Source organism: Hemiscyllium ocellatum, chromosome 3, assembly GCF_020745735.1.
Source record: "Hemiscyllium ocellatum isolate sHemOce1 chromosome 3, sHemOce1.pat.X.cur, whole genome shotgun sequence".
In the NCBI taxonomy this organism is placed as follows: Eukaryota; Metazoa; Chordata; class Chondrichthyes; order Orectolobiformes; family Hemiscylliidae; genus Hemiscyllium; species Hemiscyllium ocellatum.
In genome coordinates, this window is record NC_083403.1 from 2,982,240 (window position 1) to 3,002,239 (window position 20,000).

The following is a 20,000-nucleotide window of genomic DNA, read 5'->3' on the forward strand; positions in this document are numbered from 1 at the left end:
TGACGGTTGTGATGTATTGCAGGGCCGTAATCTCGCTGACTTGCGACGTAGCCAGCCCAGAGGGACGTTTACCATGAGCACCACCCTGAGGCTGGGCAAACAGATCCTTCAGTCCATTGAAGCCATCCATTCTGTTGGGTTTCTGCATCGTGACATCAAGCCGGTGAGTGTGAGCACACAGGCAGGTCCTCTGTCCCCAGAGGAACAGGCCTTCCAGCACTGCCCTGCACACTGCACGCTGCACTGCTACAGCTCTGTCCAAGGCACTGCCAGGGAAGCTGGGAGAATCAGAGACAACAACGGTGTTTAACAGGCATTTGGAGAGATACACGAAGAGGAGAGAATAGCAGGATACAGACCATGGACAAGCTGATGGGATTTGGTTTAAAATACCATCGTGGTTGGCCCAGGCCTGATGGGCCGAAAGGTCTGTTCCTCCAGTTTGGGCTGTCCACATCCCTGTTTAAATCTCTCTTTGTCTCCGTATCTCTCTGTCTTGCTGAAACTCTCGACACAGCCCTCTCTCTTTCTCCTCCTTATGATCACAGATTCCCTACAGTGTGGAAACAGGCCACTGGGCCCAACCAGTCCACACTGACCCTCCGCACCATCTCCCACCTAGACCCATTCCCCACCCAGACCCATTCCCCACCCTATGATCCGACATTTCTGACTGACTAGTGCACCTAGTCTACACACCCCCCCCCCCAACACTACGGGCAATTGTACATGACCAATCTACCTGAACCAGGGTCCCAGGTGCTGTGAGGCAGCAGTGCTAACCACTGAGCCACTGTGAAACCCCTCTCTCTAATCGTTCTCTCTCCACTCATCTCTTTGTCTTTAACTCTCTCTCTCTCTCTCTCTGGGTCTCAGTTGCCCACTCCATTCCATCCTGAGTAAGAATCTTGGCTCAGGAAAAAGGATACAGACATGAGGTGGTTTCGTTTTTGTCTTGTAACTGGTTACCTCTCTCTCTCTCTTTACCACGGACACCTTCCCACAACCCCATGCTGCAGTCCAACTTTGCAATGGGACGTTTACCATCGACCTACAGAAAGTGCTACATGTTGGACTTTGGTCTAGCACGACAGTACACCAACACGAATGGGGAGGTCCGGCCGGTAAGTCAACCATCGACACACGGTCCCACACACACCCGGCTGTCTCCCAGTGAGAGTCAGTGTGTGTGTGTGGGACTGTCCCCCAGTGAGAGTCAGTGTGTGTGTGGGACTGTTCCTCCCCCCCCCCCCCCCAGTGAGAGTCAGTGTGTGTGTGTGTGTGGGACTGTCTCCCCAGTGAGAGTCAGTGTGTGTGTGTGTGTGTGTGTGTGTGTGTGTGTGCGACTGTCCCCCCAGTGAGAGTCAGTGTGTGTATGTGGGACTGTCCCCCCAGTGAGAGTCAGTGTGTGTATGTGGGACTGTCCCCCCAGTGAGAGTCAGTGTGTGTGTGGGACTGTCCCCCCAGTGAGAGTCAGTGTGTGTGTGTGTGGGACTGTCCCCCCAGTGAGAGTCAGTGTGTGTATGTGGGACTGTCCCCCCAGTGAGAGTCAGTGTGTGTATGTGGGACTGTCCCCCCAGTGAGAGTCAGTGTGTGTGTGGGACTGTCCCCCCAGTGAGAGTCAGTGTGTGTGTGTGTGGGACTGTCCCCCCAGTGAGAGTCAGTGTGTGTGTGTGTGGGACTGTCCCCCCAGTGAGAGTCTGTGTGTGTGTGTGGGACTGTCCCCCAGTGAGAGTCTGTGTGTGTGTGTGGGACTGTCCCCCCAGTGAGAGTCTGTGTGTGTGTATGTGGGACTGTCCCCCCAGTGAGAGTCAGTGTGTGTGTATGTGGGACTGTCCCCCCAGTGAGAGTCAGTGTGTGTGTATGTGGGACTGTCTCCCCAGTGAGAGTCAGTGTGTGTGTGTGTGTGTGTGTGTGTGGGACTGTCTCCCCAGTGAGAGTCAGTGTGTGTGTATGTGGGACTGTCTCCCCAGTGAGAGTCTGTGTGTGTGTGTGGGACTGTCCCCCCAGTGAGAGTCTGTGTGTGTGTGTGGGACTGTCCCCCCAGTGAGAGTCAGTGTGTGTATGTGGGACTGTCCCCCCAGTGAGAGTCAGTGTGTGTGTGTGTGGGACTGTTCCCCCAGTGAGAGTCTGTGTGTGTGTGTGTGTGTGTGTGTGTGTGTGTGTGTGTGGGACTGTTCCCCCAGTGAGAGTCTGTGTGTGTGTGTGTGTGACTGTCCCCCCAGTGAGAGTCAGTGTGTGTGTGTGTGGGACTGTCCCCCCAGTGAGAGTCAGTGTGTGTGTGTGTGGGACTGTCCCCCCAGTGAGAGTCAGTGTGTGTGTATGTGGGACTGTCCCCCCAGTGAGAGTCAGTGTGTATGTGGGACTGTCCCCCCAGTGAGAGTCAGTGTGTGTGTGGGACTGTCCCCCCCAGTGAGAGTCAGTGTGTGTGTGGGACTGTCCCCCCAGTGAGAGTCAGTGTGTGTGTGTGTGTGTGTGGGACTGTCCCTCCAGTGAGAGTCAGTGTGTGTGTGTGGGACTGTCCCCCCAGTGAGAGTCAGTGTGTGTGTGTGGGACTGTCCCTCCAGTGAGAGTCAGTGTGTGTGTGGGACTGTCCGCCAGTGAGAGTCAGTGTGTGTGTGTGTGTGACTGTCCCTCCAGTGAGAGTCAGTGTGTGTGTGTGTGTGTGTGGGACTGTCCCTCCAGTGAGAGTCAGTGTGTGTGTGTGGGACTGTCCCCCCAGTGAGAGTCAGTGTGTGTGTGTGGGACTGTCCCTCCAGTGAGAGTCAGTGTGTGTGTGGGACTGTCCGCCAGTGAGAGTCAGTGTGTGTGTGTGTGTGACTGTCCCTCCAGTGAGAGTCAGTGTGTGTGTGTGTGTGGGACTGTCCCTCCAGTGAGAGTCAGTGTGTGTGTGTGTGTGGGACTGTCCCTCCAGTGAGAATCAGTGTGTGTGTGTGTGTGTGTGTGTGTGTGTGGGACTGTCCGCCCAGTGAGCGTCAGTGTGTGTGTGTGGGACTGTCCCCCAGTGAGAGTCAGTGTGTGTGTGTGTGTGGGACTGTCCCCCCAGTGAGTCAGTGTGTGTGTGTGGGACTGTCCCCCCAGTGAGAGTCAGTGTGTGTATGTGGGACTGTCCCCCCAGTGAGAGTCAGTGTGTGTGTGTGTGTGTGTGTGTGGGACTGTCCCCCAGTGAGAGTCAGTGTGTGTGTGTGTGTGTGTGTGGGGGACTGTCCGCCCAGTGAGAGTCAGTGTGTGTGTGTGTGGGACTGTCCGCCCAGTGAGAGTCAGTGTGTTTGTGTGGGACTGTCCCCCAGTGAGAGTCAGTGTGTGTGTGTGTGGGACTGTCCCCCACAGTGAGAGTCAGTGTGTGTGTGTGTGGGACTGTCCCCCACAGTGAGAGTCAGTGTGTGTGTGTGTGGGACTGTCCCCCACAGTGAGAGTCAGTGTGTGTGTGTGTGTGTGTGGGACTGTCCCCCCAGTGAGAGTCAGTGTGTGTGTGTGTGTGGGGGACTGTCCCCCAGTGAGAGTCAGTGTGTGTGTGTGTGTGTGTGTGTGTGTGTGGGACTGTCCCCCAGTGAGAGTCAGTGTGTGTGTGTGTGTGTGTGGGACTGTCCCCTCAGTGAGAGTCTGTGTGTGTGTGGGACTGTCCCCTCAGTATGTCTGGGTCCCGGTATATTAGTCTGACGTACGTCTGTGTCTCGGTATATTCGTCTGACGTACGTCTGGGTACCGGTGTATTAGTCTCATGACCGTCTGGGTCCTGGTATATTAGTTTGCCGTACATCCCGGTCCTGGTATGTTTGACGTCCGTCTGGGTCCCGGTATATTAGTCTGCCGTATGTCTGGGTCCCGGTATATTAGTCTCATGACCGTCTGGGTCCCGGTATATTAGTCTGACGTCCGTCTGGGTCCCGGTATATTAGTCTGCCGTATGTCTGGGTCCCAGTATATTAGTCTCATGACCGTCTGGGTCCCGGTATATTAGTCTGCCGTACGTCTGGGTCCCGGTATATTAGTCTCATGACCGTCTGAGTCCCGGTATATTAGTCTGACGTCCGTCTGGGTCCCGGTATATTAGTCTCATGACCGTCTGAGTCCCGGTATATTAGTCTGACGTCCGTCTGGGTCCCGGTATATTAGTCTGCCGTACGTCTGGGTCCCGGTATATTAGTCTCATGACCGTCTGAGTCCCGGTATATTAGTCTGCCGTCCGTCTGGGTCTCGGTATAATAGTCTGACGTACGTCTGGGTCCCGGTGTATTAGTCTGGCTAAGAGAGCTGAACAGTGACATTGCAGCCACCAACTCAATCACTGCACTATTTTCATCCCATTTCCTTTACGTTACCAGAGGGCCAGTGCCGCGGGAGTGCCACACTGTCACAGGGCCAGTGCCGCGGGAGTGCCACACTGTCTGAGGGCCAGTGCCGAGGGAGTGCCACACTGTCTGAGGGCCAGTGCCGAGGGAGTGCCACACTGTCTGAGGGCCAGTGCCAAGGGAGTGCCACACTGTCACAGGGCCAGTGCCGAGGGAGTGCTGCACTGTCACAGGGCCAGTGCCGAGGGAGTGCCACACTGTCACAGGGCGAGCGCCGCACTGTCGGTGGGTCAGTACTGAGGGAGTGCTGCACTGAAAAACAGGGTGTGGCTGTGGTTTGGGAAGTTCTGGTGGTTAAGCTAGTGTGTAAAATGCTGAAGATCTGTCCGGTCCAGTCCAGTCCAGTTAGTGCAACATGGTCTCTCGGGCTGGTTTTCTTTTCTGTTTGGATTCAGTTGCTTATTTGTTGTTTTTGTTTTGCAGTTTCTTTTGGATTGTTGATTCTTGTGTTCCGTCCTGCTGCCTTTGTTTGATGATCAGATCTCCTGTCCCCTGCATGTGCCCATGGCTGTGTAAGGTGACAGCACTGTAGGAGTCTTTCAGCAGCAGCAGTGCTTGTCGCTACTTCAGTCAGTTTTACTGGACAGGCCCCTCTCTGACCCACAGCAGGACCTGCCTTCCAGCACACTCTCAGGCCAGTACCATCAGGTGGGCAGGGGGTTGGAGTACCCTAGGAATCTGGGTTCAGCCTGGGAGACCGGGGTCAGGGTTCAGGGAGGAAATCCTGGGGTGAGGGGTCAGGGTTCACGGGGTTTCCCACAGATCAGGATTTGGTCTGGGAGACTGAGGTCAGGGTTCAGGGGTTTCCCATGGATCAAGGTTCAAGGGGTGTCCCCGTGGTTGGGTTCCGGTGAGGTGTGGGGGTGGGGAAGGGTGGGGGGGGAGGCATGGTGTCCCTGGAGTCAGGGTTCGGGTGTTAATCCCAAGGCCACATTTGGGGGGAGTGCTTCTCCAGGGTCAGGGTTCGAGGGTAATTCCAGGGTCGGGGTTTTGGGCTGGAGGTAATTCTGGGTTCAGGGAGTAATCCCGGGATTGGGTTTGGGAGGGGGAGTGTTTCCCCAGAGAGTGTTGCATTGGAGTTTGGGGGGTGGGGCGTGGTCATTTCTCCAAGGTCGTGACTCAGATTGGTAATCCTGAGTCAAGATTTGGGAGGGGTTTAATCCCGGGGTCAGTGTTCGGGGGTTAATCCCGGGGTCAGGGTTCAGGGGTTATTCATGGGGTCAGGGGTTAATCCCGGGGTCAGAGTTCAGGGGTTAATCCCGGGGTCAGGGTTCAGGGCATAATCCCGGGGTCAGGGTTCAGGGCAGTGGTGTGGTCTGGGGGGTGTGAGATCTTCAGGGAGTTAGCCTGTGCTTCTGTGAGCAGAGAAGGTTCTGGAATTGTTTCAGTGTGAACCAGTAATGGTGAGCTCTGCAAGCTCAGTGACTGAACTCGATCCCAATCTTTCCGTTTCATCTCCTTTGCTTTGATGAGTTTATTTTGTCACTGTCTCCCTTTGTTTTGATCATGGTATAGCCCTGAGATGACTTTCAGTGAGATGATGAGAATATGAATCTTCAGCTAAGCACCAGCTCCTGATTAGCTCCATCGCTGACCTGTGGGGGCACCGCTGGGGTTCAGGTGAGCAGCTCACTGGATTTGGGACCTCATCACAGGAAGACTCCTGGGAACTTCTGGGAGATTCCTCCAGGAGATTCCTGGGCTTGTCTGGGAGATGCCCAGGCTTGTCTGGGAGATTACCACAGGAGACTCCCAGGCCCATCCGGAAGATTCCCAAAGGAGATTCCCGGCCTTGTCTGGGAGATTCCCTGGGGTGATTCCTGGGCCTGTCTGGGAGATTCCCTGGGGAGATTCCCGGGCCTGTCTGGGAGATTCCCTGGGGAGATTCCCGGTCCTGTCTGGGAGACTCCCCGGGGAGATTCTTGGGCCTGTCTGGGAGATTCACCAGGGAGATTCCTGGGCCTGATTGTGAGATTCCCACAGGAGATTTCCGGGCCCGTCCAGGAGATTCCAACAGGAGATTTCTGGGCCTGTCTGGGACACTCCCAGGCTTGTCTGGGAGATTCCCACAGAAGATTCCCGGGCTTCTCTGGGAGATTCCAACAGGAGATTCCTAGGCATGTGGGAGATTCCCAGGCTTGTCTGGGAGTTTTCCAGGGGAGATTCCCAGGCCCGTCTGGGAGATTCCCACAGGAGATTCCTGGGCCTGTCCGGGAGATTCCCAGGCTTGTCTGGGAGTTTTCCAGGGGAGATTCCCAGGCCTGTCTGGGATTTTCCTGGGGGAGCCCAGTGTTGTATAACCCTGGCACCGTCTGATGTACAGATTCTCACATGTGACCTTTGTCTTGCCTTTGTTGCAGCCTCGAGCAGTTGCTGGATTCCGAGGAACCGTTCGCTACGCATCTGTCAATGCTCACAAAAACCGAGTAAGGGACTGTATGTTCATGCTCTTCCCGGTGACGGGTGGGAGTGTTATTGGGGCTAGAAGGTAGAATGGGAGTTGAAGTCATGTAGAAATCCCCAAAGCAACAATGTGCAGACAAGAAGTTAAAGGTAGTTCCTTCGACAAGAGCAGGTGGGATGGAGGAGCCCACAGGGTTTGGTGTAGACATCACTGGCTATCATCTGCAGAAACACAATCCAGACCCCAATTTCAAAACATGTGGGATGCTGCCAAAGGTGGGAGAGCAGGGAGAGAGACCAAATATGAGAAAACAATTTTAAAAACTCAAAGTGCATGGAAGGCGCATTTGAACTTCACACTTGGGTCAGTTTGAGGTGATAATTGGGAAGAACAAAGAGGCCAAGGTTAGATCGACAGAGAGAGGTCACTGATGTTAGTGGCACTATGTTTGGATGTGGGAAATGGTCATCATTGGCAAGGCTGGTATTTATTGGGAAAAGTACCATGCTGTGGGTCTGGAGACTCAAGTAGGCCGGATTTCCTTCCCGGAAGGACATGAGTCAGCCGGACAGATTTGTATGAGAATTGACAATGGTTACATGCATTTCAGATACCAGCCTCTTCCACGGTAACAATTGAACCAATGTCCCCAGTTGGTTACCTGGGCTCTGGATTACTCATGCAGTGACATTACGGCTAGGCCAACATTGGAACGTTCGACCCAACGAACAGAGAAGGTCTCTCCTCAACTGCATGAAGCTCGTGTCCCGCTGTCTGTGCAATTGACAGGACATTTGGCTGTTTGTGTCGGGATAGGAACAAATAAAAAATGGAGGAGAGGGTGAGGCTGACCATTAAGGCCCTAATTAAGGCCATTGTGGGGAGCCTGGGAAGAAATTGTGGGCCCCTTCGCAGGGGTACTTGTATCATTGAGAGCCATGGGTGAGGTGCCAGAAGTCTGGAGGGTGGCTAATGTTGTGCCATTGTTTAAGAAAGACCATAAGGAAAAGTCAGAGGACTACAGATCGGTGAGCCTGACGTCAGTGGAGATAAGTTGTTGGAGGGGGTTCTGAGAGGCAGGAGCTCCAGGCATTTGAAAAGGCAAGGACTGATTCGGGATAGTCAGCATGGCTTTGTGCCTGGGAAATCATCTCCCACTAACTCGACTGAGCTTCTTTGAAGAGGTGACCAAGAGTATAGGTGAAAGTCGAGCAGTTGACATCTGCATGGTTGGTTAGTTAGTGAGGTTAGAAAAGGTGAGATACAAGATTGGCTTGACAGTAGGAGACAGAGGATGATGGAGGGTTGTTGGTCAGACTGGAGGCCTATGACCAGCAGTGTCTCACTGGAATTGATGCTGGGTCCACTGCTGTTCATCATTTATATAAACAGTTTGGATGAGAATACAGGAGACTTGGTGAGTAAGATTGTGGATGACACCACAATTGGAGGTGTAGTGGACAGTGAAGAATGTTACCGCAGAGTACAACGGGATTTTGATCAGATGGGCCAGTGGGCTGAGGAGGGGCAGATACAGTTTAATTTAGATAAAGCAGGGTGAGGAATGGGTGTTGTAGGTTCCAGGGTTTAGATCTTTCATTAAGAACAGGTATGGTGGTAAAAGAGGGGGAGGTGTGGCCTTGTTAGTCAAGGACAGTATATCGGTGGCTGAGAGAACTTTTGACGAGGACTCGTCTACTGAGGTAGTGTGGGCTGAGGTTAGAAACAGGAGGGGAGAGGTCACACTGGGAGATTTTTATAGGCCTCCGCAGAGTTCCAGGGAGGTGGAGGAGAGGATTGGCAAATCGGTTCTGGGTAGGAGTGAAAGGAACTGGGTGGTCATTATGGGAGACTTTACCTTCCCCAACATTGTCTGGAAATGCTATAACTCTAGTACGTCAGTTGGATCAGTTTGGGTCCAATGTGTACAGGAGGGTTTCCTGACACAGTATGTCGAAGGGCCGACAAAAGGGGAGGCCACACTGGGTCTGGTGCTTGGTAATGAACCAGGTCAGGTGTTTGATTTAGTTGTAGGTGAGCACTTTGGAGAGAGTGACCATAATTCAGTTATGTTTAGCGATGGAAAGGGATAGGTACATGTCACAGGCCAAGAGTTATCGATGGGGCAAGGTCAACTTTAATGCAATTAGGCAAGACTTAGGAGGCATAGAATGGGGGAGCAAGATGCAGGGGATGGGGACAATGGAGATGTGGAACTGGTTTAAGGAACAGATATTGTGTGTCCTTGATAGGTATGTCCCTGTCAGGCAGGGAGGAAGTGATAAGGTAAGGGAACCGTGGTTTACTACAGAAATTGTATCACTTGTTAAGCAGAAGTAGGAGGCTTATGTGTTGATGACACAAGATGGTTCAGATGAGGCGATGGAGAGTTACAGATCAGCTCGGAAGGATTTAAAGAGAGAGTTAAGAGCAAAGAGAGGATATGAGCAGTCTTTAACAGGTAGAATAAAGGAGCACCCTAAAGCTTTCTTTAGGTATGTGAGGAATAAAAGGATGATTAGGGTAGGAATAGGGCCAGTCAAAGACAGAAGTGGGACGTTGAGTGTGGACCCTGTGGAGATCGGAGAGGGGATAAACGAACATTTCTCATCGGTGTTCACTCAGGAAAAAGAGAATATTGGAGAGGAGAATGATACACGAGATAGGAGACCAGGAAAGATCGAGGTTAGTAAGGAGGAGGCATTATCAATTCAGGAAGGAGTGAAAGTAGACAAGTTCCCTGGGCTGGATGAGATTTTTCCAAGGATTCTCTGGGAAGCTAGGGAGGAGATAGCAGAGCCTTTGGCCTTGATCTTTGAGTCGTCATTGTGTACGGGTTTAGTACCAGAGGACTGGAGGATTGCAAATGTTGTGCCCTTATTCAAGAAAGGCAGTAGAGATGACCCAGGTAATTACAGATCGGTGAGGCTTACTTCTGTTGTAGGTAAGGTTTTGGAAAGGAATATACGAGATTGGATTTATAATCCTCTAGCAAGCAACAATTTGATTGGAAATAGTCAACATGGTTTCATCAAGGGCAGGCCGTGTCTCACAAACCTCACTGAGTTTTTTGAGAAGGTGAGCAGTGGTGTGCTAGGGGGACCTAGAATCAGGGGATGTAGAGTCAGTAAGGGATAGAGCTGACAAAATTCTAAGGGTAGAAAGACCCTCTTGGGAATTATCTACAGGCCCCCAAACAGTAGCCTGGATGTCGGATGTAAGTTGAATAAGGAGCTGAAATTGGCCGGTCGCAAAGATGTTACTACAGTTATTATGGGGGATTTCAACATGCAGGTAGACTGGGAGAATCAGGATGGTATTGGACCTCAAGAAAGAGACTTTGTGGAGTGCCTCCGAGATGGATTCTTAGAGCAGCTGGTGCTGGAGCCGACCAGGGAGAAGGTAATTCTGGATCTGGTATTGTATAACGAACCAGAATTGATCAGGGACCTCGAAGTGAAGGAGCCATTGGGAAGTAGTGACCATAATACAATAAGCTTTAATCTGCAATTTGAGAGGGAGAGGGTAGAATCGGAAGTGTCAGTACTTCTGTTGAATAAAGGGAACTATGGAGCTATGAGGGAGGAGCTGGCCAAAGTTCAGTGGTGCAGGGATGGTAGTGGAGGAACAATGGTGGATATTTCTGTGTATAATGCAGAAGTTGCAGGATCAGTTCATTCCAAAAAGGAAGAAAGATCCCAGGAGGAGGCATGGGTGGCCGTGGCTGACGAGGGAAATTAAGAAACATATAAAGTTAAAAGAGAAAAACTATAACATAGCAAAGATAAGTGGGAAAATGGAGGACTGGGAAGCTTTTAAAGAACAACAGAGGGTTACTAAGAAGGAAATACGCAGAGAAAAAATGAGGTACAAAGGTAAACTGGCCAATAATATAAGGGAGGATAGTAAAAGCTTTTTTAGGTATGTGAAAGGCAAAAAATTGGTTAAGACTAAAATTGGGCCCTTGAAGACAGAAACAGGGGAATATATTACGGGGAACAAAGAAATGGCAGAAGAATCGAATTGGTACTTCAGATCTGTGTTCACTGGGGAAGACACAAGCAATCTCCCTGAGGTAACAGTGGCTGAAGGACCTGAACTGAAGGGAATTTATATTTCAGGAATTGGTGTTGGAGAGACTGTTAGGTCTGAAGGTTGATAAGTCCCCAGGGCCTGATGGTCTACATCCCAAGGTACTGAAGGAGGTGGCTCAAGAAACCGTGGATGCGTTGGTGATTATTTTCCAGAGTTCAATAGATTCGGGATCAGTTCCTGAGGATTGGAGGGTGGCTAATGTTGTACCACTTTTTAAGAAAGGTGGGAGAGAGAAAGCAGGAAATTATAGACCAGTTAGTCTGACCTCAGTGGTGGGAAAGATGCTGGAGTCTATTATAAAGGATGAAATTATGACACATCTGGATAGTAGTAACAGGATAGGGCAGAGTCAGCATGGATTTATGAAGGGGAAATCATGCTTGACTAATCTTTGGAATTTTTTGAGGATGTAACTCTGAAGATGGGCGAGGGAGATCCAGTAGATGTGGTGTACCTGGACTTTCAGCAAGCTTTTGATAAAGTCCCACATAGGAGGTTAGTGAGCAAAATCAGGGCGCATGGTATTGGGGGCAAAGTACTAACTTGGATTGAAAGTTGGTTGGCTGATAGGAAACAAAGAGTAGTGATAAACAGCTCCATTTCGGAATGGCAGGTGCCGCAGGGATCAGTGCTGGGACTGCAGAGTTTTACAATGTACATTAATGATATAGATGAAGGTATTAAAAATAACATTAGCAAATCTGCTGATGATACTAAGCTGGGTGGCAGGGTGAAATGTGAGGAGGATGCTGGGCGATTACAGGGTGACCTGGACAGGTTAGGTGAGTGGTCAGATGCATGGCAGATGCAGTTTAATGTGGATACATGTATGGTTATCCACTTTGGTGGCAAGAACAGGAAGGCAGATTACTACCTCAATGGAATCAGTTTAGGTAAAGGGGCAGTACAGAGAGATCTGGGTGTTCTTGTACACCAGTCAATGAAGATAAGCATGCAGGTACAGCAGGTAGTGAAGAAGGCTAATAGCATGCTGGCCTTCATAACAAGAGGGATTGAGTATAGAAGCAAAGAGGTTCTTCTGCAGCTGTACAGGGCCCTGGTGAGATCACCCCTGGAGTACTGTGTGCAGTTCTGGTCTCCAAATTTGAGGAAAGACATTCTGGCTATTGAGGGAGTGCAGCGTAGGTTCACGAGGTCAATTCCTGGAATGGCAGGATTACCTTACACTGAAAGACTGGAGCGACTGGGCTTGTATACCCTTGAGTTGAGAAGACTGAGAGGGGAACTGATTGAGAATATAAGATTATGAAAGGATTGGACACTCTGGCAGCAGGAAACATGTTTCCGCTGATGGGTGAGTGCCGAACCAGAGGACACAGCTTAAAAATACGGGGTAGACCATTTAGGACAGAGATGAGGAGAAACTTCTTCACCCAGAGAGTGGTGGCTGGGGAGGGCAGTGGAGGCCCAGTCTCTGGATTCATTTAAGAAAGAGTTGGATAGACCTCTCAAAAGAATCAAAGGCTATGGGGATAAGGCAGGAACAGGATACTGATTAAGGATGATCAGCCATGATCATATTGAATGGTGGTGCAGGCTCGAAGGGCAGAATGGCCTACTCCTGCACCTATTGTCTATTGGCCCAGGGGTGGGGGCTGTTGAATGGAGAGAGCCAGGGGTGCAGGTACACAGTTGTGTGAAAGTGGTGTTGTGGATAGACTGGGTGGAAGAGTAGGTGATGGTTCAGTTGCCTTTGTTGGGCAGAGCGCTGAGTCCAGGAGTTGGGATTGCATGTCAGAGCTGTACAACATACGGTTCTGGTCACCCTGCTGCAGGAAGGATGGTATTAAACTGAGAAGGGTTCAGGAAAGAGACTGGAGGGTTTGATCTACAGGGATAGGCTGGGGCTGGAGCGTTGGAGACTGAGGGGTGGCCTTATTGAGGTTTGTAAAATCATGACGGGTGTGGAGTGGGTGAAGTCAAAACCTTCTCCCCAGGGTGGGGGAGTCCAGAACGAGAGGGCATAGGTTAAAGGTGAGAGGGAAAAGATTTAAAAGGGACCTAAGGGGCAACTTTTTCCTGCAGAGAGTGGTACATGTATGAAATGAGCTGCCAGAGGAAGTGGTGGAGGCTGGTACAGTTGGAACATTATAAGTCGGACTAATTCAGTGCAGGAAACCTGGCTGGCATGGGCAAGTTAGACCAAAGGGTCTGTTTACCTGCTACATGACTCTCTGACCGTAAACGTGAGAAAGAGAGAGAGAGCAAGGCTGATCACACGGACTGAGGGGGATTAATTGCCGCCTTCTCAATCTACAGGAGATGGGTCGTCACGACGATCTCTGGTCACTCTTCTACATGTTGGTGGAGTTTGCAGTGGGTCAGCTACCCTGGAGAAAAATCAAGGACAAGGTGGGTACCACCCAATCAGAGACCAGGTAACCTGGCGAAGGTGGGGGGTCCAGGTGCCAACCAAGGGGCATGTGTCAGGAATCATAGACTGGTTCAAGCTCTGAGTAGGGCTGTTGTGTTACCTCTCTGTGAAGGAGCAGTCTCACTTGTCTCACTCACATGTCCTGAGCCCATCGCCTGGCACGGTCTCTCTCAGTAATGATCTCGTCCCTCTGGAAAGTCACCTTTCCATTTGTGACCTCCTGTTCTCAGGCAGTGGGTTCCTGATCCTTGCTGGTTTTATTTCAAAGCGATGGTGGGTCCAGTTTGCTTCAGCCACGACCTGTCAGAAAGCTCCGATATAACTGCTGCTGCCCTCTCTCACAGCCTTCAGTCAGGTCCTTCACTCTCTGCTGGTTTGCTCAGCTTCTCCATCGTGCTGTCCCTGCCTGTGCTGTTGGATATTCTCCAGTGGTGCTTTTTGTGATTCCCAAATCAGGGAACAACGGATGGTAATCCCAAACCAGCAATATCTGGGTTCAGTTAGTCACCTTACAAACTTTACATTCTTTGCTGTTGCAATAACAGCACATTTTAAACGTGTGTGTGTGTGTGTGTGCGCGCGCGCACAAGGTGGGATGGGTGTGTGTGTCTCTGTGTAAGTGGGGGTGTGTGTGTGTGTCTGCGAGCGGGGGTGTGCGTGTGTGTGTCTCTCTCTGCGAACGGGTGTGTGTGTGTGTCTCTCTGCGAGCGGGGCTGTGTGTGTGTGTGTATATGTGTGTCTCTGCGAGCGGGGCTGTGTGTGTGTGTGTATATGTGTGTCTCTGCGAGCGGGGCTGTGTGTGTGTGTGTGTGTGTGTGTGTGTGTCTCTGCGAGCGGGGCTGTGTGTGTGTGTGTCTCTCTCTGCGAGCGGGGCTGTGTGTGTGTGTGTGTCTCTGCGAGCGGGGCTGTGTGTGTGTGTGTGTCTCCGAGCGGGGGTGTGTGTGTGTGTGTCTCTGCGAGCGGGGGTGTGTGTGTGTGTGTCTCTGCGAGCGGGGGTGTGTGTGTGTGTGTCTCTGCGAGCGGGGGTGTGTGTGTGTGTCTGTCTCTGCGAGTGGGGGTGTGTGTGTGTGTCTCTCTCTGCGAGCGGGGGTGTGTGTGTGTGTCTCTGCGAGCGGGGGTGTGTGTGTGTCTCTCTCTGCGAGCGGGGGTGTGTGTGTGTGTGTCTCTGCGAGCGGAGGTGTGTCTCTGCGAGCGGAGGTGTGTCTCTGCGAGCGGAGGTGTGTCTCTGCGAGCGGAGGTGTGTCTCTGCGAGCGGAGGTGTGTCTCTGCGAGCGGAGGTGTGTCTCTGCGAGCGGAGGTGTGTCTCTGCGAGCGGAGGTGTGTCTCTGCGAGCGGGGGTGTGTCTCTGCGAGCGGGGGTGTGTCTCTGCGAGCGGGGGTGTGTCTCTGCGAGCGGGGGTGTGTCTCTGCGAGCGGGGGTGTGTCTCTGCGAGTGGGGGTGTGTGTGTGTCTCTCTCTCTGCGAGCGGGGGTGTGTGTGTGTGTCTCTGCGAGCGGGGGTGTGTGTGTCTCTCTCTGCGAGCGGGTGTGTGTGTGTCTCTCTGCGAGCGGGTGTGTGTGTGTCTCTGTGCGAGCGGGGGTGTGTGTGTCTCTCTCTGCGAGCGGGTGTGTGTGTGTGTGTGTGGGTCTCTGTGCGAGCGGGGGTGTGTGTGTGTGTCTCTGTGCGAGCGGGGGTGTGTGTGTGTGTCTCTGTGCGAGCGGGGGTGTGTGTGTGTGTCTCTGTGCGAGCGGGGGTGTGTGTGTGTGTGTCTCTGTGCGAGCGGGGGTGTGTGTGTGTGTGTCTCTGTGCGAGCGGGGGTGTGTGTGTGTGTGTCTCTGTGCGAGCGGGGTGTGTGTGTGTGTCTCTCTGTGCGAGCGGGGGTGTGTGTGTGTGTCTCTCTGTGCGAGCGGGGGTGTGTGTGTGTGTCTCTCTGTGCGAGCGGGGGTGTGTGTGTGTGTCTCTCTGCGAGCGGGGGTGTGTGTGTGTCTCTCTCTGCGAGCGGGGGTGTGTGTGTGTCTCTCTCTGCGAGCGGGGGTGTGTGTGTGTCTCTCTCTGCGAGCGGGGGTGTGTGTGTCTCTCTCTGTGCGAGCGGGTGTGTGTGTGTCTCTGTGCGAGCGGGTGTGTGTGTGTGTCTCTGTGCGAGCGGGTGTGTGTGTGTCTCTCTGTGCGAGCGGGTGTGTGTGTGTGTGTGTCTCTGTGCGAGCGGGTGTGTGTGTGTGTGTGTCTCTGTGCGAGCGGGGGTGTGTGTGTGTGTCTGTGCGAGCGGGGTGTGTGTGTGTGTCTCTGTGCGAGCGGGGGTGTGTGTGTGTGTCTCTCTCTGCGAGCGGGGGTGTGTGTGTGTGTCTGCGAGCGGGGGTGTGTGTGTCTCTGTGCGAGCGGGTGTGTGTGTGTGTGTCTGCGAGCGGGGGTGTGTGTGTGTGTCTCTCTCTGCGAGCGGGGGTGTGTGTGTCTCTCTCTGCGAGCGGGGGTGTGTGTGTGTCTCTGTGCGAGCGGGGGGGTGTGTGTGTCTCTCTGTGCGAGCGGGGGTGTGTGTGTGTGTCTCTCTCTGCGAGCGGGGGTGTGTGTGTGTGTGTCTCTCTCTGCGAGCGGGGGTGTGTGTGTGTGTGTCTGCGAGCGGGGGTGGGTGTGTGTGTCTCTCTGCGAGTGGGGGTGTGTGTGTGTCTCTGTGCGTGTGGGGGTGGGTCTGTACGAGCGGGCGGGATGTGTGCGTGTGTCTGTGTGGGGGTGTGTGTGTGTGTCTCTCCGTGTGGGGGTGTGTGTGTGTGTGTGTCTCTGCGAGCGGGAGGGTGTGTGTGTGTGTGTCTCTGCGAGCGGGAGTGTGTGTGTGTGTCTCTATGCGAGTGGGGGTGGGTCTGTGGGACTGGGGGTGGGTGTGTGTGTGTGTCTCTGTGCGAGTGGGGGGGTGCGTGTGTCTCTCTCCCCCTCTCTCTCTCTCTCTCTCTGTGTGAGGCAGCCTGGTGCTGTGTTGTGTCCCTGGTCCATGTGGCTGATGACTCTCCCTGTCCTTGCAGGAGCAGGTCGGTCTCATTAAGGAAAAGTATGATCACCGCATGCTCCTGAAGCACATGCCGTCTGAATTCCACAGTTTCCTTGATCATGTTTCCTCGCTGGATTATTTCACCAAACCAGATTACCAGGTATGGTGCAGCAGCAGCCTGCTCGCTCGCTCGCTCTCTGTGTTCCCCACCCTGTTCCCAGGGCCACGCTTAAATCATTCCATCACTCTCTATCTCCCAATATCCTGGGAGTGGGAGGGGGAAGGAGCGTCGGGGAGAGAGGGAGGGTCAGGGGGAGGGGGAGGGATCACCTGGGGTAGGGGGAGGAGGAGGGTTGGGGACGGTGGGTTGACCTGAGGGAAGGAGGGAGGGTCGTACTGAGGAGGGGAGGGAGATTCATTCAGAGGGAGGGAGGGAGGGTCAGGGGAGGCAGAGAGCACGTTGTACTGAGGAGGGGAGGGAGAAGGAAGTGCATGGGAAGATAGTGGGGGTGTTACAATTTGTGAGGATCTGAGGAATTGGACTCTTGTCCTATTCATAGAACATAGAAAAATACAGCGCAGTACAGGCCTTTCGGCCCTCGATGTTGCACCGATCCAAGCCTACCTAACCTACACTAGCCCACTCTCCTCCATATGCCTATCCAATGCCCGTTTAAATGCCCATAAAGAGGGAGAGTCCACCACTGCTACTGGCAGGGCATTCCATGAACTCACAACCCGCTGAGTAAAGAATCTACCCCTAACATCTGTCCTATACCTACCACCCCTTAATTTAAAGCTGTGTCCCCTAGTAACACCTGACTCCATTAGCGGAAAAAGGTTCTCAGTGTCAACCCTATCTAAACCCCTAATCATCTTATACACCTCTATCAAATCTCCCCTAAACCTTCTCTTCTCCAATGAGAACAGCCCCAAGTGCCTCAGCCTTTCCTCATACGATCTTCCTACCATACCAGGCAACATCCTGGTAAACCTCCTCTGCACTCGTTCCAATGCCTCCACGTCCTTGCTATAGTATGGCGACCAAAACTGCACACAATACTCCAGATGAGGCCGCATCAGAGTCTTATACAACTGCAACATGACCTCAGGACTCCGGAACTCGATTCCTCTACCAATAAAGCCCAGTACACCATATGCCTTCCTCACAGCACTATTTACCTGGGTGGCAACTTTCAGAGATCTATGTACATGGACACCAACATCCCTCTGCTCATCCACACTTCCAAGTAGCCTACCATTAGCCCAGTACCCCATCTTCTTGTTACTCCTAAAGGGAAGGGAACCAGCTCTATCTATGCTGCCTTAATTCAGGAATAATCACCAGGGAGCAAATCCCTTTCTGTTTAGCTGTTACCCGGTGATCATTATTAACCTTTGTTCATGAGACAATCCCTCCATCCCAGGGGTCATCCTCATGAAGCATATAAGAGGTTGGGAGCAGATGTTCGCAGGTAAAGGGACGGCTGGAAAATGGGAAGCCTTCAGAAGTGAGATAACGAGAATCCAGAGAAAGTATATTCCTGTCAGGGTGAAAGGGAAGGCTGGTAGGTATAGGGAATGCTGGATGACTAAAGAAATTGAGGGTTTGGTTAAGAAAAAGAAGGAAGCATATATCAGGTACAGACAGGATAGATCGAGGGAATCCTTAGAAGAGTATAAAGGCAGTAGGAGTATACTTAAGAGGGAAATCAGGAGGGCAAAAAGGGGGCATGAGATAGCTTTGGCAAATAGAATTAAGGAGAAGCCAAAGGGTTTTTATAAATACATTAAGGACAAAAGGGTAACTAGGGAGAGAATAGGGCCCCTCAAAGATCAGCAAGGCAGCCTCTGTGTGGAGCCACAGAAAATGGGGGAGATACTAAATGAGTATTTTGCATCAGTGTTTACTGTGGAAAAGGATATGGAAGATATAGAATGTAGGGAAATAGATGGTGACATCTTGCAAAATGTCCAGATTACAGAGGAGGAAGTGCTGGATGTCCTGAAACGGTTAAAGGTGGATAAATCCCCAGGCCCTGATCAGGTGTACCCGAGAACTCTGTGGGAAGCGAGAGAAGTGATTGCTGGGCCTCTTGCTGAGATATTTGTATCATCGATAGTCACAGGTGAGGTGCCGGAAGACTGGAGGTTGACTAACATGGTGCCACTGTTTAAGAAGGGTGGTAAGGACAAGCCAGGGAACTATAGACCAGTGAGCCTGACCTTGGTGGTGGGTAAGTTGTTGGAGGGAATCCTGAGGGACAGGATGTCCATGTATTTGGAAAGGCAGGACTGATTCGGGATAGTCAACGTGGCTTTGTGCGTGGGAAATCATGTCTCACAAACTTGATTTGAGTTTTTTGAGGAAATAATAAAGAGGATTGATGAGGACAGAGCAGTAGATGTGATCTATATGGACTTCAGTAAGGCGTTCGACCAGGTTCCCCGTGGGAGACTGATTAACAAGATTAGATCTCACAGAATACAAGGAGAACTAGTCATTTGGATGCAGAACTGGCTCAAAAGTAGAAGACAGAGGGTGGTGGTGGAGGGTTGTTTTTCAGACTGGAGGCCTGTGACCAGTGGAGTGCCACAAGGATTGGTGCTGGGTCCTCTACTTTTTGTCATTTACAGAAATGATTTGGATGCGAGCATAAGAGGTACAGTTAGTAAGTTTGCAGGTGACACCAAAATTGGAGGTGTAGTGGACAGCGAAGAGGGTTACCTCAGATTACAACAGGATCTGGACCAGATGGGCCAATGGGCTGAGAAGTGGCAGATGGAGTTTAATTCAGATAAATGTGAGGTGCTGCATTTTGGGAAAGCAAATCTTAGCAGGACTTATACACTTAATGGTAAGGTCCTAGGGAGTGTTGCTGAACAAAGAGACCTTGGAGTGCAGGTTCATAGCTCCTTGAAAGTGGAGTCGCAGGTAGATAGGATAGTGAAGAAGGTGTTTGGTATACTTTCCTTTATTGGTCATAGTATTGAGTTCAGGAGTTGGGAGGTCATGTTGCGGCTGTACAGGACATTGGTTAGGCCACTGTTGGAATATTGCAGGCAGTTCTGGTCTCCTTCCTATCGGAAAGATGTTGTGAAACTCGAAAGGGTTCAGAAAAGATTTACAAGGATGTTGCCAGGGTTGGAGGATCTGAGCTACAGGGAGAGGCTGAACAGGCTGGGGCTGTTTTCCCTGGAGCGTCAGAGGCTGAGGGGTGACCTTATAGAGGTTTATAAAATTATGAGGGGTATGGATAGGATAAATAGACAAAGTTTTTTCCCTGGGGTGGGGAAGTCCAGAACTAGAGGGCATAGGTTAGGATGAGAGGGGAAAGATATAAAAGAGACCTATGGAGCAACATTTTCACACAGAGGGTGGTACGTGTATGGAATGAGCTGCCAGAGGATGTGGTGGAGGCTGGTTCTAATACAACATTTAAGAGGCATTTGGATGGGTATATGAATAGGAAGGGTTTGGAGGGATATGGGCCGGGTGCTGGCAGGTGGGACTAGATTGGGTTGGGATATCTGGTCGGTGTGGACGGGTTGGACCGAAGGGTCTGATTCCATGCTGTACATCTCTATGACTCTATAACTTTGAAATAAAATAAATCCCTAACACTCACTCTAAAATCAGCAACTAGCAATTTATTTATCGATCTCTAACTGTGAATTACAACTGAATTATTAGTAAACCCAATAAATCCCTTCTAACTACTAACTATTCCTGAATAAAGTGAGATTCTAACAGTATGCTGTTCCAATAAATAAAAGTCCCACTTATACAACAAAATAG

The 20,000-nt window shown here is 51.7% G+C and overlaps 1 protein-coding gene and 1 long non-coding RNA gene across 2 annotated transcripts in view; both read left to right on the forward strand.

Moving 5' to 3' along the window:
• The first annotated feature begins 23 nt into the window (after positions 1–23).
• LOC132830255 (uncharacterized) lies at positions 24–5,067 on the forward strand. Its single transcript, XR_009646355.1, has 3 exons — positions 24–163; positions 1,020–1,124; positions 4,776–5,067. It is a non-coding gene; the product is annotated as an uncharacterized LOC132830255 (long non-coding RNA).
• Positions 5,068–5,874: 807 nt separating this feature from the next.
• Positions 5,875–20,000, forward strand: part of LOC132832073 (tau-tubulin kinase 1-like) — an 85,519-nt gene continuing 71,393 nt past the window's right edge. The window contains exons 1-5 of the mRNA XM_060849789.1: positions 5,875–5,884; positions 5,935–5,972; positions 6,713–6,778; positions 13,132–13,224; positions 16,236–16,361. Of these exons, the coding sequence (XP_060705772.1) occupies positions 5,875–5,884; positions 5,935–5,972; positions 6,713–6,778; positions 13,132–13,224; positions 16,236–16,361 (333 nt within the window). The remainder of the gene's footprint in view (positions 5,885–5,934; positions 5,973–6,712; positions 6,779–13,131; positions 13,225–16,235; positions 16,362–20,000) is intronic.